Raw genomic sequence first — 14317 nt, forward strand, 5'->3', positions numbered from 1 at the left:
TCCAAGAAACTATATTAAAAAAAAAAAAGAAAGAAAGAAAAACATCATGAGCAAGTAGAGTTTTCCCAAGAATGCAAGTCTGGTTCAACATCTGAAAATCATTCAATGTGATCTACCATAGATCACAATAGACTAAAAATGAAAAGCCAATGACTACATCAATTGATGCAGAAAACATGTGATAAAATTCAACATCCATTTATCAAAAAAACCCTCAGAATGAAGAACAGAAGAGTACTTCTTTAATCCGATAAAAGTTCTACAAAATCCTATAGCTAACACCATACTTAGTGGTGAAAGACTAAATGATTTTCCCCTCAGACTGGGATAAAGGCAAGGATGTCCATTCTCACCATTCTGATTCAAAATATACTGGAAGTCCTAGCCAGTGCAATAATGCAAGAAAAATAAAAGAAAGGTATACAGATTGGAAAGGAAAAAGTAAAGCTGTCTTTATTCACCAACAACATAATTGTCTATGTATATAATTCCAAGTAATATATTTAAAAAAAAAAAAACCCTCCTAGAACCAATAAATGAGTTTTGTTAGGTTACAGGATACAAGATAAATATACAAAAATCAATTTATACTATTTCTATATACTAACAATCAACAATTAGAGATAAAACAAACATTTAAAATAGCTCCAAAAAACTGAAATATTGAGGTATAAATCTAGCATAATATATGCAAGATTTGTATACTGAAAGTTACAAAATGATATGAAAGAAATAAAACATGTACATAAATAGAGACATACAACATACTATTTTCATACATTGGAAGAATTCACATAGTTAAGATGTCAACTCTTACCAAATAGATTTATAGATTTAATCAAAATCCAATCAAAATCCTAGCAATATTTTTTGTAGCTGTAGATAAGCTAACTCTAAAATTCATATGGAAAAGTATATATTACAAGAAAACTTAGGAGTAAATCTTTGTGACTTTGGATTAGGCAAAGAATTTTTTGCATGACCATGAAAGAAAAAAATGAATGAATGGACAAACTATTGACTGGGAAAAATATATATGCAAGTCACATATTTGCTTTGTATCCAGAATATATAAAGAACTCTCAAAACTCAATAATAAGAGAACAAAGACTCCAATCACAAAATGGACAAAAGAGTTGAACAGTACTTCATCAAAGAAGATACAGATATGACAACTAAGCAAATGAAAAGATACTCAGTTTCATTATCCAGTAGGGAAATGCAAATTAAAATCGTAAGATATCATTATATAACTATTAGAAAGGCTAAGGAAAAATTTTAATGGCAATATCAAGTTTGCTTGAAGATATGGAGCAATTGGAATTCTCATACACTCCTGTTGGGAATGCAAAAAGGTACAGCTGTTCTGGAAAACTATTTGGGAGCTTCTTAGAAAGTCAAACATATACTTACCACATGGCCCAGTAATCCAACTCCTAGGTATTACCCTAGAGAAACGAAAACTTATGTTCACACAAAAAAACTGTATACAAATGTTTATAGCAGCTTTATTCATCATCGCCCCAAACTTGAAATAACCCTAATGTCCATCAATAGGTGAACAAATAAACAAATTGTGGTGCATCCATTCAATGGAATCTACTCAACAATAAAAAAGGGATGAACTATTGATACATGTTAACAACATGGATGATTTTACGCTGAGTAAAAGAAGTAAAAGAAGCCAGAGTCAAATGATTAGATATTGTATGATTCCACTTATATGACATTCTGGAAAAGACCTTCATCTCCTTTTTAGTGGGTTGAACAGCATCTCCCCAAAATATATGTCCATCAGAACCTCAGAATGTGACCTTATTTGGAATAAGGGTCTTTGCAGATGAAATTAAGGTAAGGCTTGCAAGATGAGATCATCCTGGGTAGGGTAGGCCCTAAATCCAATGACAAGTGCACTTATAAGAGACAGAAGTGGAGACACACAAAGACATAGAGAAGGCCATGTGGAGACAGAGGCAGAGACTGGAGTGATACACCTACAAGTCAAGGAACACCAAGGACTGCTGGCAACCACCAGAAGCTAGGAGAGAGGCATGGAACAGATTCTCCCTCAGAGTTGCCAGAAAGAATCAACACTGCTGACACTTTGATTTTGGACTTCTGGCCTCCAGAACTGTGAGAGAATACATTTTTGTGGTTTTAAGCCACCAAGTACTTAGTAATTTGTTCCAGAAGCCCTAGGTAACTAACATAACCTCTGATCCAATAATCCTACTCCTGGTGGTTTTTCCCACAGAAATAATTCAAAAGAAGAAAGAAGACGTGTACATGAAGTTGTTCCCTTCAGTGTTATAAATAGTGGCAGAAATTGACAATGGTCTAAATGTCCAATATGGCTCAACATCAATATGGTCCCACCATACAGTGGGATATTCAGCAGTCATTAAAATTATAATTATGAAGACAATGCCGCAACATGAAAAATGTATAATATCACATGACTTGACAAATGCAGAGTACAACACACTCAGGCAAAGAAGGCAGAAAGAGTTAAATGGGATCTCAGACTGCCTCTACCAATAGCTAATTAAATTTAAAAACTGGCAAAACCAAGTCAGAAAAAAAAAGCAGCCACAAAACAAGAATACAGATAAAACACAAAACTAGTATCTTCAAAATGTGGTGACTGAGCAATAAATAGATTTTTGGAGTGATGCAACATGAATCCTAAACACACTGTACACACACCAGAAGCCATATTGTTGACAAATTTTTCAGAATTCTAACAAACACCTCCAAATCAGTTCATTGCCTGTGTTTTCCCAACAGGTATGAAAACTCCATGAGAGAAAGTCTAGGTTTTGTTCATTAGGTACTCAATAAATGAATGAAACAGGTACTTGATTGAATGAATAACTAAAATAATGAAAATACAAAAAATCTGAGAATAAGAATGGCATCAGACCTTTGATCAGACACACGTGGAAGTTATAATGCAAGAGGGAAACTTTAATAAAAACTATTCTATTAAACCATTAATCAACTATCATGTTAGAATAAAGATAAGTTCATATACCTAAGGACTCAAAAAATGTACCTGCCAGGCACATTTGCTTAGGAAGTTCAGGAGGGTATTATAACTGCAAAATGAGGGAGAAAACCAAGTAAGGGAAGACATGGGACCACAGGACCCCATTCTGTCTGGACACTGCTGGCAAGATCCAGGATGAAAATACAGCCCAAGGAAAACCAATCCATCAGCTGTCAGCAGCCTGTTACTTGTGGCCTGGTTTAAAAACATGAGCTCAGTCAGTCAGACATCTCTTTCCAGAACATGAGGTTGGGAATAAGAAGCAGTGACTTTAGAATGAACACTGGACTTAAGGGGTCCTGAAGGAGAGTTGGGGCTGGCAATCAGATGAGGCCATGAGTAAGTCCAATAAGTTGGCAGAGACAGCAAGAGACAGAGGACAGTGAGACAAGCTTAGGAAAACCAGGTCTCCCAGGTCTCCTGGGCAGGGGATGCATCTTTTGCTCCTCCTTGGGCCTGTCAGCTTCTCTACAGCAGTGTAAGAGTGCAAGCTGCCCCTTCCACATCTGGACCCCGGGTCAGGTTGAGCGTATTTCTCTTCCTCACAACACAAAGCCTTTATATCCGTGTGGTTTTTGTTTTAGACAGGGAAGGCAAAAGAATGGAGGGAGGTGCATTAAGTTACAAGGGTCTTTGGTTCTCTGGCTTGGTTCTCTGGGTGGACCTAGCTTCAAAGGCATTTACTTTCAAAGGCAGGGAGGTATACTCTGGCAGATGCCCAGTCAGCCTGTAGCTCTCCGTGATTGGTGACACTGACTTTCTGTGTTATTAATCAGCCACCTGAAACTTGTGCAATGGGAGTACACAGAGCAAAGTACAATCAGGTCCACAGTCTCCACAAGACTTGCCGGGTCAAGGTCTAGCTCATAACTACAGCCAACATCCAACCTACACCTGCAGGGCAAAGGTAATCCTCAGAGCCACAAAGTCAAGGTCTCCACCAACAGAACCAAGGTCTAGCCCAGACCTGCAGGGCCAAGGTCCATCCTAGACCTCACTGAAGTTGGCTGGGTTTCAAGAAGTCCCCCCTGGAATAACAGACTTCCATATCTTGTCCATCTTTCTGGAGCAGCAACAGCAGGTGCTATAGAGTAAATGCCCATCTCTACTAAGGCTTTACATCCATGTCACAAGGTCTAAGTCAAAGCACCAAGATGAAATCCTCTCCCAGCTCACCCAACTTGCTGTGAGTATCACGGAGAACCCTTGTCATGAGCCCCAGATGGGTCACCAACATTGCTTGGAATGCTTGCTGGCTGTCCTGCAGTCCCTGCTGTTCCTTGTGCTCCCATTTTCCTGGCAGGCTGGCTTCCCTGGGCCTGCTTTCTTCCTCTATCCTCTCCCTCATTTCCTGAACTCATCTGGACAAGCTTAACCACAGTTGACCCTTGGCACTCTCTAATGGGCACCTTCCCTCTGCAACCTGCTGTTTGGCCTGTCTGAAAGAGTCCATGGTGGCTGGGCCAACCCTCCCAGACTCCTGGGCAGGGAAATTGGTCAGGCTGTTGCAACAAAGGTTGAGCTACCTGTGAAGGCAAATCTGTCCTCTTCTATTTTCTTTTTGAGGTGTTTGATTTCAAAGTCCCTTTCTTTCAGCAGCTTATACAATCTCCCATTTTCATCGACTGTTTCCCTGAGTTGATCTCGAAGCTGCTCAATCTCGTCTTCAAGCACCCTACAAGGCAAAGGCAGAATTACTGCACCCTCAAGAAGCCACGGAGCCAACTGGCAGGGACCAGGCCTTCCACTGCCCAGGTCTGTTGTGCCTGGGTTGGGCACTAGGTGGTAATAACTGGCCTGTACAAAATAGGAAGGAGAAATTAAGGAAACCTTGATGAGCAGATTTTAACATAACATGCTTAGAACTAAGTGATTAAGCTCACACATGCACACACACACACTAAAGAAAAAGAAGAAAGATTTGAATAACATTGTTTAGTCACTGGATTCAATGGACTGTTATATAAAACCTCCACTCAGACAATTCAAACTCCTTTCAAGGATCCATGGAACATGTATAAAAATCTATTATATTCTAGGCTGCAAAAGCAGTCTCATAAATTCCAAATAACGGGCATCAGGCAGACCATTTTCTGTAATGGCAATACACTAAAATTAGAAATCAATACTAAAAAGATAGCAAAAACCAAAGTTAAAAAAAAACCATCATATGTTTGGAACTAAAAAGCAAAAACTTCTAAATTATTTATGGGTTAAGAAAAAATCATAATGTGCATTATGAAGTATTTTACTCAATGACAGCAGAAGCAACATATATCAAAACTTGTGGGAGGCAGCTAAAGTGATACTTAGAAGGAAAATTATAGTCTTAAATGTGTGTGTATCACCAAATCAGAATTATCTCAGCCTAAAATTGTAGCTAGGCCTTTAGGTTTCGGGTAAACCCAATAGAAAATCAGAACAGGTGATTGGTTTTGCCTATTACAAGTTGTCATGCAAGGTTTTTCCCAGAAATTTAAAACATGAGAAACACATGATTGTTGGATCTGTCATCACTCCTGTTAGGCACAAAACACGCTCCCATAGAGACAATATCCAGGAAGTAAATAATTTATAGGGGCTAAAGTACCAAAGTAATAGTAATTACAATTATAACTATTATTATTGTTATTTCATTATTCTTCCACCAACGGTTCAAGTCTCCACCAATTCCAGATCCCTGTTTTGGGGAAAGGTCATCTGGAAATAGCTGTGGTTAACACAGAGCCATAATTTAGGAGCCATAATGATTGTTTTCAACTATTGAGAAATCTTTATTTTTTTTTTCAAATCAGTTTTTTTTTTTTTTAGTAGAACATTTTGAAAATTGGGAAACCATAAAAAATAGAATTTGAAGATGGAGAAAATAGATTCTGGGCAAAACTGGAAGCAAAGGGACAGTTCAAGAACTGTTGTGATTTTTTAGTAAAATGACCAGCAGAGGATTTTGTAGCAATACAGACTCCTGCTTCTAAAAACCAGTATAAATCCATATGCATCTGTGTAACATTCTCAAATTTAGAGCAAATCAAGACTCCTTCCAACTTTTTTCACCAAATGTGAAAAAAAAAAAAAAAAGGCATGGAATTCACCAATTTCAGGAAAGGGAAATTGGCACAGGAGGACATTCCCAGATGAGATTTGGGGCAATGATCATCTGTTAACTATCAGTCAGCCAACTGGCTCCTTGGAAATCCAAACAGAGTGTTCATGAAAAACAGACTGCAAAGGAAAATTCAAGTGAATAAACACTTTATTGAGTTTAAAATTTCAATTGGACTTTAAATGGTTTATAAAATACACTCTACTTCAAATTATGTCCACAGGAGCACAGATTTTCCATCGATATTGAAGCCTTTAATAACAAGCTCTGTATTGAAACCACTCTCAACTTATAAAAACACATATATTCATCCTGACTGCTGATGCCTGTGTGCAGTCATCTCTCCCTCGCTTTCCCCACCTTACTGCCATGCTCCCGGGAGTTTGAATTTTACCTCTGCTCGAAGCTGTTTTTTGAGAGTTGCTCCCCCGTGTGGAAGAGGCTGAGGCTGTCAGAGATCTCCAAAGGCTCTTTTTGGCCATCGACTCTGCTTTTGAGGCTCAGTTCCTTCTCCTTCCTTTTCTCCATCTGCTTCTGTAACCTTTGGTGCTGCAGCTCCTGCAGCGCCTTGAACTGGAGCCTCAAGGTGTCCTGAGAGCCTTCATCAGCTGCCATCTTGCCCTAGGAGTAAAAAGGGAGCAGGAGCTGCTGCAAACTGCTAACTATGCATTTTTCCAATCCCAAGAGCACTCAGTAAAGCCAGTGCTGTCTACAGCCCCCAAACCTGTAGTCTCCTGCTTAACATGTGTGTCCATGTGGAAGCTCAGAAGTCCCACTCTTACCTCTAATCATCTGAAAGCCAAAGCTGAACTGAGCATCCTCCTCCAGCCCTAAATGTGCCACTAGATGTGAATGGCATCAGAACACTCACTGTCATTCAGACCAACACTTGATTCTTCCCTATCCCTTAATTCAGCGGCTCTTGACCCTGACTGGAAATTGACTGTCCTAGGAACTCTTCCCTGTGCCCATCCCCAGATCAATTAAATCTCAATTTCTAGGAACAGGGCTGGGATATGATTAAATTTTTTCAGTCAACTGTCCCCCCAAATAATCACAATTCTGAACTCTACCATTGAAGATGAATTGTCTGTTTTCTTTTTAATCAGCTCTATTGAAGTATAATTTACATACAATAAAATACACTGAATATGTATACACATGACTTTTGACAAAGGCAGACACCTGTGTAAACCACCACCATCATCACAATACAGAACATTTCCATCACCCCAAAAAGTTACTTTGTGTTCCTTTACAGTCAATCTCCCTGCCAATCCCATTCCCAGGCAAATTCTGATCTGCTTGTGGGTGATTATATTTTGGACTTTTCTAGAATTTCATGTAAAAGGGACCATACAGTACACTATCTTTTGTGCCTGGCTTCTTTCATTCAGCACTACATTTTCAAGATTCATCCATGTGCTTACATGCATCATTAGTTTGTTCCCTTTTGTTCTGAGTAGAATTCCATTGTATAGATACACCAAATTTATCATTCACCTGCTACTGGGCACCTGAACTGTCTCCAGTTCTAGCTGTTATGAATAAAGCCAATATGAATATTCATTACAAGTAAGTCTGTGTGTGAACATACGTTTTTATTGCTCTTATGCAAATCCATAGAAGTGGAAATGCTGGGTTATATGCTAACCGTATATTTAACTTTATAAGAAACTGCTAATCTTTGCCAGAGTGGCACTACCATTTTCCATTCTCACCAGTAGCATGTGAGCTCCATTTGCTCTATATCCTTGCCAACACTTGGTATGGTCAGTCTAAATTTTAGTCAATCTAGTGGGTATTTCATTGTGGTCTCAATTTGCATTTCCCTGATGAATATGTTGGGCATCTTTTCATTTGCTCTTGGTCATCTGTATATCCTCTTTTGTGAAGTGCCTATTCATATTATTTGCCCATTTTTAAATCGTGGTGTCTTCTTATTGAGTGGTTAGAGCTCTTTCTACATTCTAGATGTTTTGTCTGTTTTGAACTTCTGATATTGGAATTTTTAATAAAAATTTCCCATGTGATTCTGAAGTGCAGCCAGTTTAAGCACCCCTGCCTTAAGCAAGCTTCAAGTCACACTATCCAGCTACCATCCAATTAATGATAAACCCCAGTGATTCCCATAAATGTCCTCAAATTTGTCCCCATATCTCCATCCCCGCTGATACCACCCTCATTATCATGCTCAGCCCACCTCAGTCTTCTGCACTTGCTGTTCCCTCTTCCTGGAATGCTCTTCCCCCAGTTATCCACCTTCCTTGCTTCCTCATTTCCTTTGGGTCTCAACTCAAATGTCACCTTATCAGAGAGGCTTTCCTGACCATTCCATTGTAGAATGCATCCCTGCCTTTACTCCTCATCCTCTTTACCCTGTTTTATCTTTCTCCGTAGCACTTAACTTAGCTTCATTTGATACATTATATATTCATTTGTTTATTAGCTCTCTCCCTCCCACCAGCTCCACCATGGCTGGCAATGGGGTGTTGCTCACCGCTGTATCCTCAGTGCCTCTAAAAGGGCCTGGTATGTAACAGCCACAAAATGAATATTTGGTGAACAAATGGCAGTTGGTTCTGTCCGTAGGGATGCTCAAACAGGTTCCTATTTCCCTCTCTGCCCCCCAGTCCTCCTCACCCCACTTGCGTCTAGCCTGCATTAGCTGAGGGACTGATTTCTCTAAAGCACAGCTCTAAGCCTGGCAGTCCCCACTAAAAAGCTTCAGCAGATGCCCATTAGCAATGAAGTCCATGGGTATTAAAGGCCTTTGGGGATTTGGCCTCAGTCTCTCCTTCCAGCCTGTTCTCCCTCTGTTCCCCTTCATAAATGCAGAGTTCCAGAAAATAAGGTCAACTTGCTCCTCTGTCCCTGCACTATCCCATTCCCCAGGGTTCAAATCTTACTGGTCCCCCAGGCCTAGCACAAATACCATGCTCTCTCCTAACCTCCGGGAAGAAGAAAACTCTTCCTGCCTGAACACCCTCACTGTTTCATCTATATCTTTCCACTGTACTTACCTCCATCCTGCCCAAAGTGGTGGTCCCAGAGCCTGTACCCAGTGGTTCTTAACCATACTTTGATATCAGAATCCCCAGGGAAACAACTTTAAAATACTGATGCCTAGGCCTTACCCCTAGTGACTCCAAATTAATTGGTCTTCAGTAGAGAGCAGGCTAAGTAGTTCTAAAAAGCAGAAGATTCAGGCCATGGTCTGGCCCTAAGCCCCTTGCAGCAAACGCAGGAGCCTGTGTCACCTCGGAATTCCTCATGGGATAGCTCTGCCCAGTAAGAGGACCTGTGTGATAAAGGATTAACTCAGCAAACGTGGGTTGTCCAAACCCTGCATGTTCCAATGAAAGGCTTCACCTTTTGACCTACTCTTGGGAGGTAACCTCTAAGCCCTTGGTATAACCTGCCTATAAGAGCATTTTTGTTTACCTAGGGGTCCCCACAAGATAGTGTAAGCTAAGAAGGTGACTTATTTATGGTGGAGGGCTTGGGCCTCACCAGAAAATCTATGCTAACAGTATGACTTATGACAGGAAATGTGGGCCCTGTGATATCGGCTTGAACTGTGGAGGGGCTGGAGGCTGAGTGATTAAAGTCAGCCATGCCTATGTGAGTGACCCTCGATAAAAACCTTGGACACCAAGGCTCAGGCAAGTTTCCCTGGTTGGCTATACTCTGTGAGTTGCAGCATATCATTTTGTTGCTTGGAGAAGTAAGTATGGTCCACACAACTCCACTGGGAGAGGACAATTGAAGCTCGTGCCTGATGAGTAGCAATAGATTCTTAGATCATCACCAAAAGCACAAACAACAAAAGATAAAATATATAAATTGGACTTTATCAAAATTTAAAACTTTTAGGACTTTTATCACTAAAGTAAAAAGACAACCTCCAGAAAGGAAGAAAATATATGCAGTTATGTATCTAATAAGAATTTAATATCCAGAAAATGTAAAGAACTCTTTCAACTCAACAATAAAAAGGCAAACAATCCAATTAGAAAATGAGCAAAGGTTATGTGGGACATGACTCCCAGGGGAGCAAGTCTCCCTGGTGACATGGGACATGACTCCCAGGAATGAGCCTGACTCTGGCAGTGAGGGATTGAGAATGCCTTGCTGACCAAAAGGGGGAAAAGAAAGGTAACAAAACATGGTTTCGGTGGCTAAAAGATTTCAAAAGCAATTGAGAGGCTATCCTGGAGGTTAGCTTATGCAAGCTTCAGCTCAGTATGCCAAGTCCAAATCAACAGTGGTCCCCAAAATACTAAAGAATACCTAGGTCCCTATCTGAGAATCTATAAAAGTTTCACTCACTGTTTATTTTTCAGAAACTTAAATCCTCCAGAGTGTTCCTATGCCAGCTAAGTCCCCAAACCCAGAGACAACAGCCTCTTCAAGAACATCAACCAGATGCATCCCCCTTCTCCAAAATGTCAATACCCTTTTTCAATATAAACAAATTAGGGTGGTCACTGCCCAGATATCCCTGAAGATTGAGGCAGTGATCAAATGAGAGGGAGGGGTAGCAACAGATAAGATAGGATTTAACAAAGGATTCTGAATACTGAATCTTTATATACATACATACATATATATATATATATATCTTTAGTTTCTAGGGTATTAGAATTTCTAGAAGGAAATAACTGAAATGGTAGAATTGTAACCCATAACACTCTTTGAAATTTGCTTTCTAACTACTTGTTAAATCATACTTTGAAAGTTACCACCTTTCTGTATATATGTTATATTTCAAAATTTTAAAAAATGGGCAAAGGACTTGAGCAGACATTTCCCCAAAGGAGATAAACAAATGAGTAACCAGTACATGAAAGGATGCTCATCATTAGTCATTGGGGAAATGCAAAACAAAATTACAATGAGGTGCCATTATAACAACATACTAGGATTGCTATAATGAAAAATATGGGAAATAGCAAGTCTTGGCAAGGATATAGAGAATTTGGAACCCTCATACATTGCTGGTGGGAGTGTAAAATGGTTTAGTCACTGTGGAAAACAGTTTGGTGGTCCCTCAAAAAGTTAAATATAGATAACCATAATGACTCAGCAATTCCACTCCTAGGTATATACCCAAAAGAATTGAAAATGGGTACTCAAACAAATACATGTCCATGAATGTTCATAGCAGCATTATTCACAATAGCCCAAAGGTGGAAAGAGCCCAAATGTCCACCAGCAGATGAATGGATAAATAAATGCAGTATATCCCTACAATGGAACATTATTCAGCCATGAAAAGGACTGAGGTACTGATACATGCTACAATGAAAACATTATGCTAAATGAAAGAAGCCAGACACAGAAGGTCACATACTGTATGATTACATTTATATGAAATATTCAGAATAGGTAAATCCATAGAGACAAAACAGGGATAGGTGGTTGCCAGGTGATGCAGGGAGGGGATATGTGGAGCAAGTGCTTAACAGATATGGGGTTTTCCTTTTGGGGTGATGAAATGTTTTGGAACTAGATAGAGGTGATGGTTACAAAAACTGTGAATGCACTAAATGCCACTGAATCGTTCATTTTGAAAAGGTTAATTTTATGTTATTCATAAAATGAAGTAAATTTCACCTTGATTAAAAAGAAAGTTTATCCTGTATTTCCAGATGTGTTGGACACCCTGTAGATTATAAGAAGGGACAACCATATACTTCATTATCCAAACTGGGTCACCTTGGAGAGTGAAAGGAGGAGCTATTAATAATCGTGCTGGGTCAACAGCAAGTTGGAAGAGCAACTTGGAGGCTGTGAGTAGCATGTAAAGCAGTGGTTCTCAACCCCTTGTGCACACTAGAATTGCTGGGAGCTTTAAAATCCTCATGCCAATCCTGATGCATCGCAAAGTAATTTGGGCAGAGAATAAAAATATATTTGCAAGGCCCCCCTGAGGAACTGGGGAAAAATGAGGAAAAATGAGGAAACATTGGACTTCTCCACCTGGGTTATTAGTGATATTCTCACAAACGTTCAGGACTAACAATTTAGTAGGATGAGCCCTCAATCTTGGGGCTCCCCCTTATGAAGCTTGTTACTGCTAAGCAGAGGCTAAGTCTACTTATAATTGTGCCTAAGAGTCTCCCCCAGAGAACCTCTTTGTTGTTCAGCTGTGGCCCTCTCTTTCTCTCTAAGCCCACGGGGCAGGTGAACTCACTGCCCTCTCCCCTACGTGGGAAGTGACTCCCAAGGGTGTAAATCTCCCTCACAATGTGGGCCATGACTCCCAAGGATGAGCCTGGACTTGGCATTGTGGGATTGAGAAAATCTTCTTGACCAAAAGGGGGAAGCAAAATGAAACAAAATAAAGTTTCAGTGGCTGAGAGATTTCAAATGGAGTCAAGAGGTCACTCTGGAGGACATTCTTATGTGCTATATAAATATCCCTTTTTAGTTTTTAGTGTATTGGAATAGCTAGAAGGAAATACCTGAAACTGTCGAACTGCAACCCAGTAGACTTGATTCTTGAAGATGATTGCATAACTATGTAGCTTACATAGTGTGACTGTGTGATTGTGAAAACCTTGTGGCTCGCACTCCCTTTATCCAGTGTATGGACAGATGAGTAGAAAAATGGAGACAAAAACTAAATGAAAAATAGGGTGGGATGGAGGTAGATGGAATGTTTTAGGTGTTCTTTTTTACTCTTACTTACTTACTTATTTATTTTTGGAGTAAGGAAAATGTTCAAAAATTGATTCTGAAATGAAGTGGGAGGACTTACACTCCCTGACTTTGAAGCTTATTATAAAGCCACAGTTGCCAAAACAGCATGGTACTGGCACAAAGATAGACATATAGATCAATGGAATCGAATTGAGAATTCGGAGATAGACCCTCATATCTATGGCCGACTGATCTTTGATAAGGCCCCCAAAGTCACTGAACTGAGTCATAATGGTCTTTTCAACAAATGGGGCTGGGAGAGTTGGATATCCATATCCAAAAGAATGAAAGAGGACCCCTACCTCACACCCTACACAAAAATTAACTCAAAATGGACCAAAGATCTCAATATAAAAGAAAGTACCATAAAACTCCTAGAAGATAATGTAGGAAAACATCTTCAAGACCTTGTATTAGGCGGCCACTTCCTAGACTTTACACCCAAAGCATAAGCAACAAAAAAGAAAATAGATAAATGGGAACTCCTCAAGCTTAGAAGTTTCTGCACCTCAAAGGAATTTCTCAAAAAGGTAAAGAGGCAGCCAACTCAATGGGAAAAAATTTTTGGAAACCATGTATCTGACAAAAGACTGATATCTTGCATATACAAAGAAATCCTACAACTCAATGACAATAGTACAGTCGGCCCAATTATAAAATGGGCAAAAGATATGAAAAGACAGTTCTCTGAAGAGGAAATACAAATGGCCAAGAAACACATGAAAAAATGTTCAGCTTCACTAGCTATTAGAGAGATGCAAATTAAGACCACAATGAGATACCATCTAACACCGATTAGAATGGCTGCCATTAAACAAACAGGAAACTACAAATGCTGGAGGGGATGTGGAGAAATTGGAACTCTTATTCACTGTTGGTGGGACTGTATAATGGTTCAGCCACTCTGGAAGTCAGTCTGGCAGTTCCTTAGAAAACTAGATATAGAGTTACCATTCCATCCAGCGATTGCACTTCTCGGTATATACCCGGAAGATCGGAAAGCAGTGACACGAACAGATATCTGCACGCCAATGTTCATAGCAGCATTATTCACGATTGCCAAAAGATGGAAACAACCCAAATGTCCTTCAACAGATGAGTGGATAAATAAAATGTGGTATATACACACGATGGAATACTACGCGGCAGTAAGAAGGAACGATCTCGTGAAACATATGACAACATGGATGAACCTTGAAGACATAATGCTAAGTGAAATAAGCCAGGCACAAAAAGAGAAATATTATATGCTACCACTAATGTGAACGTTGAAAAATGTAAAACAAATGGCTTATAATGTAGAATGTAGGGGAACTAGCAATAGAGAGCAATTAAGGAAGGGGGAACAATAATCCAAGAAGAACAGATAAGCTATTTAACGTTCTGGGGATGCCCAGGAATGACTATGGTCTGTTAATTTCTGATGGATATAGTAGGAGCAAGTTCACAGAAATGTT

General features: G+C 39.7%; 1 protein-coding gene across 7 annotated transcripts in view; it reads right to left on the reverse strand.

Annotated features, from left to right (window-relative positions):
* Nucleotides 1-14317, reverse strand: part of CCDC13 (coiled-coil domain containing 13) — a 78896-nt gene that overhangs the window by 46737 nt on the left and 17842 nt on the right. For 5 of the 7 annotated variants that reach the window (XR_005218573.1, XM_037848208.1, XM_037848202.1 and 2 more), the window contains exons 2-3: nt 6547-6773; nt 4576-4724 (exon numbers count right to left, since the gene is read on the reverse strand). Coding sequence is in view for 5 of the 7 variants with exons in the window: in XM_037848208.1 (XP_037704136.1) it covers nt 4576-4724; nt 6547-6773 (376 nt within the window). In the remaining 2 variants the exon portion in view is untranslated. Of the gene's footprint in view, nt 1-1413; nt 1449-4575; nt 4725-6546; nt 6774-9289; nt 9310-14317 lie in introns of those variants that run through there. The other 2 variants (XM_037848194.1, XM_037848221.1) reach the window with 2 other exon arrangements.

The sequence above is a fragment of the Choloepus didactylus genome, chromosome 1, assembly GCF_015220235.1.
Source record: "Choloepus didactylus isolate mChoDid1 chromosome 1, mChoDid1.pri, whole genome shotgun sequence".
NCBI lineage: Eukaryota > Metazoa > Chordata > Mammalia > Pilosa > Megalonychidae > Choloepus > Choloepus didactylus.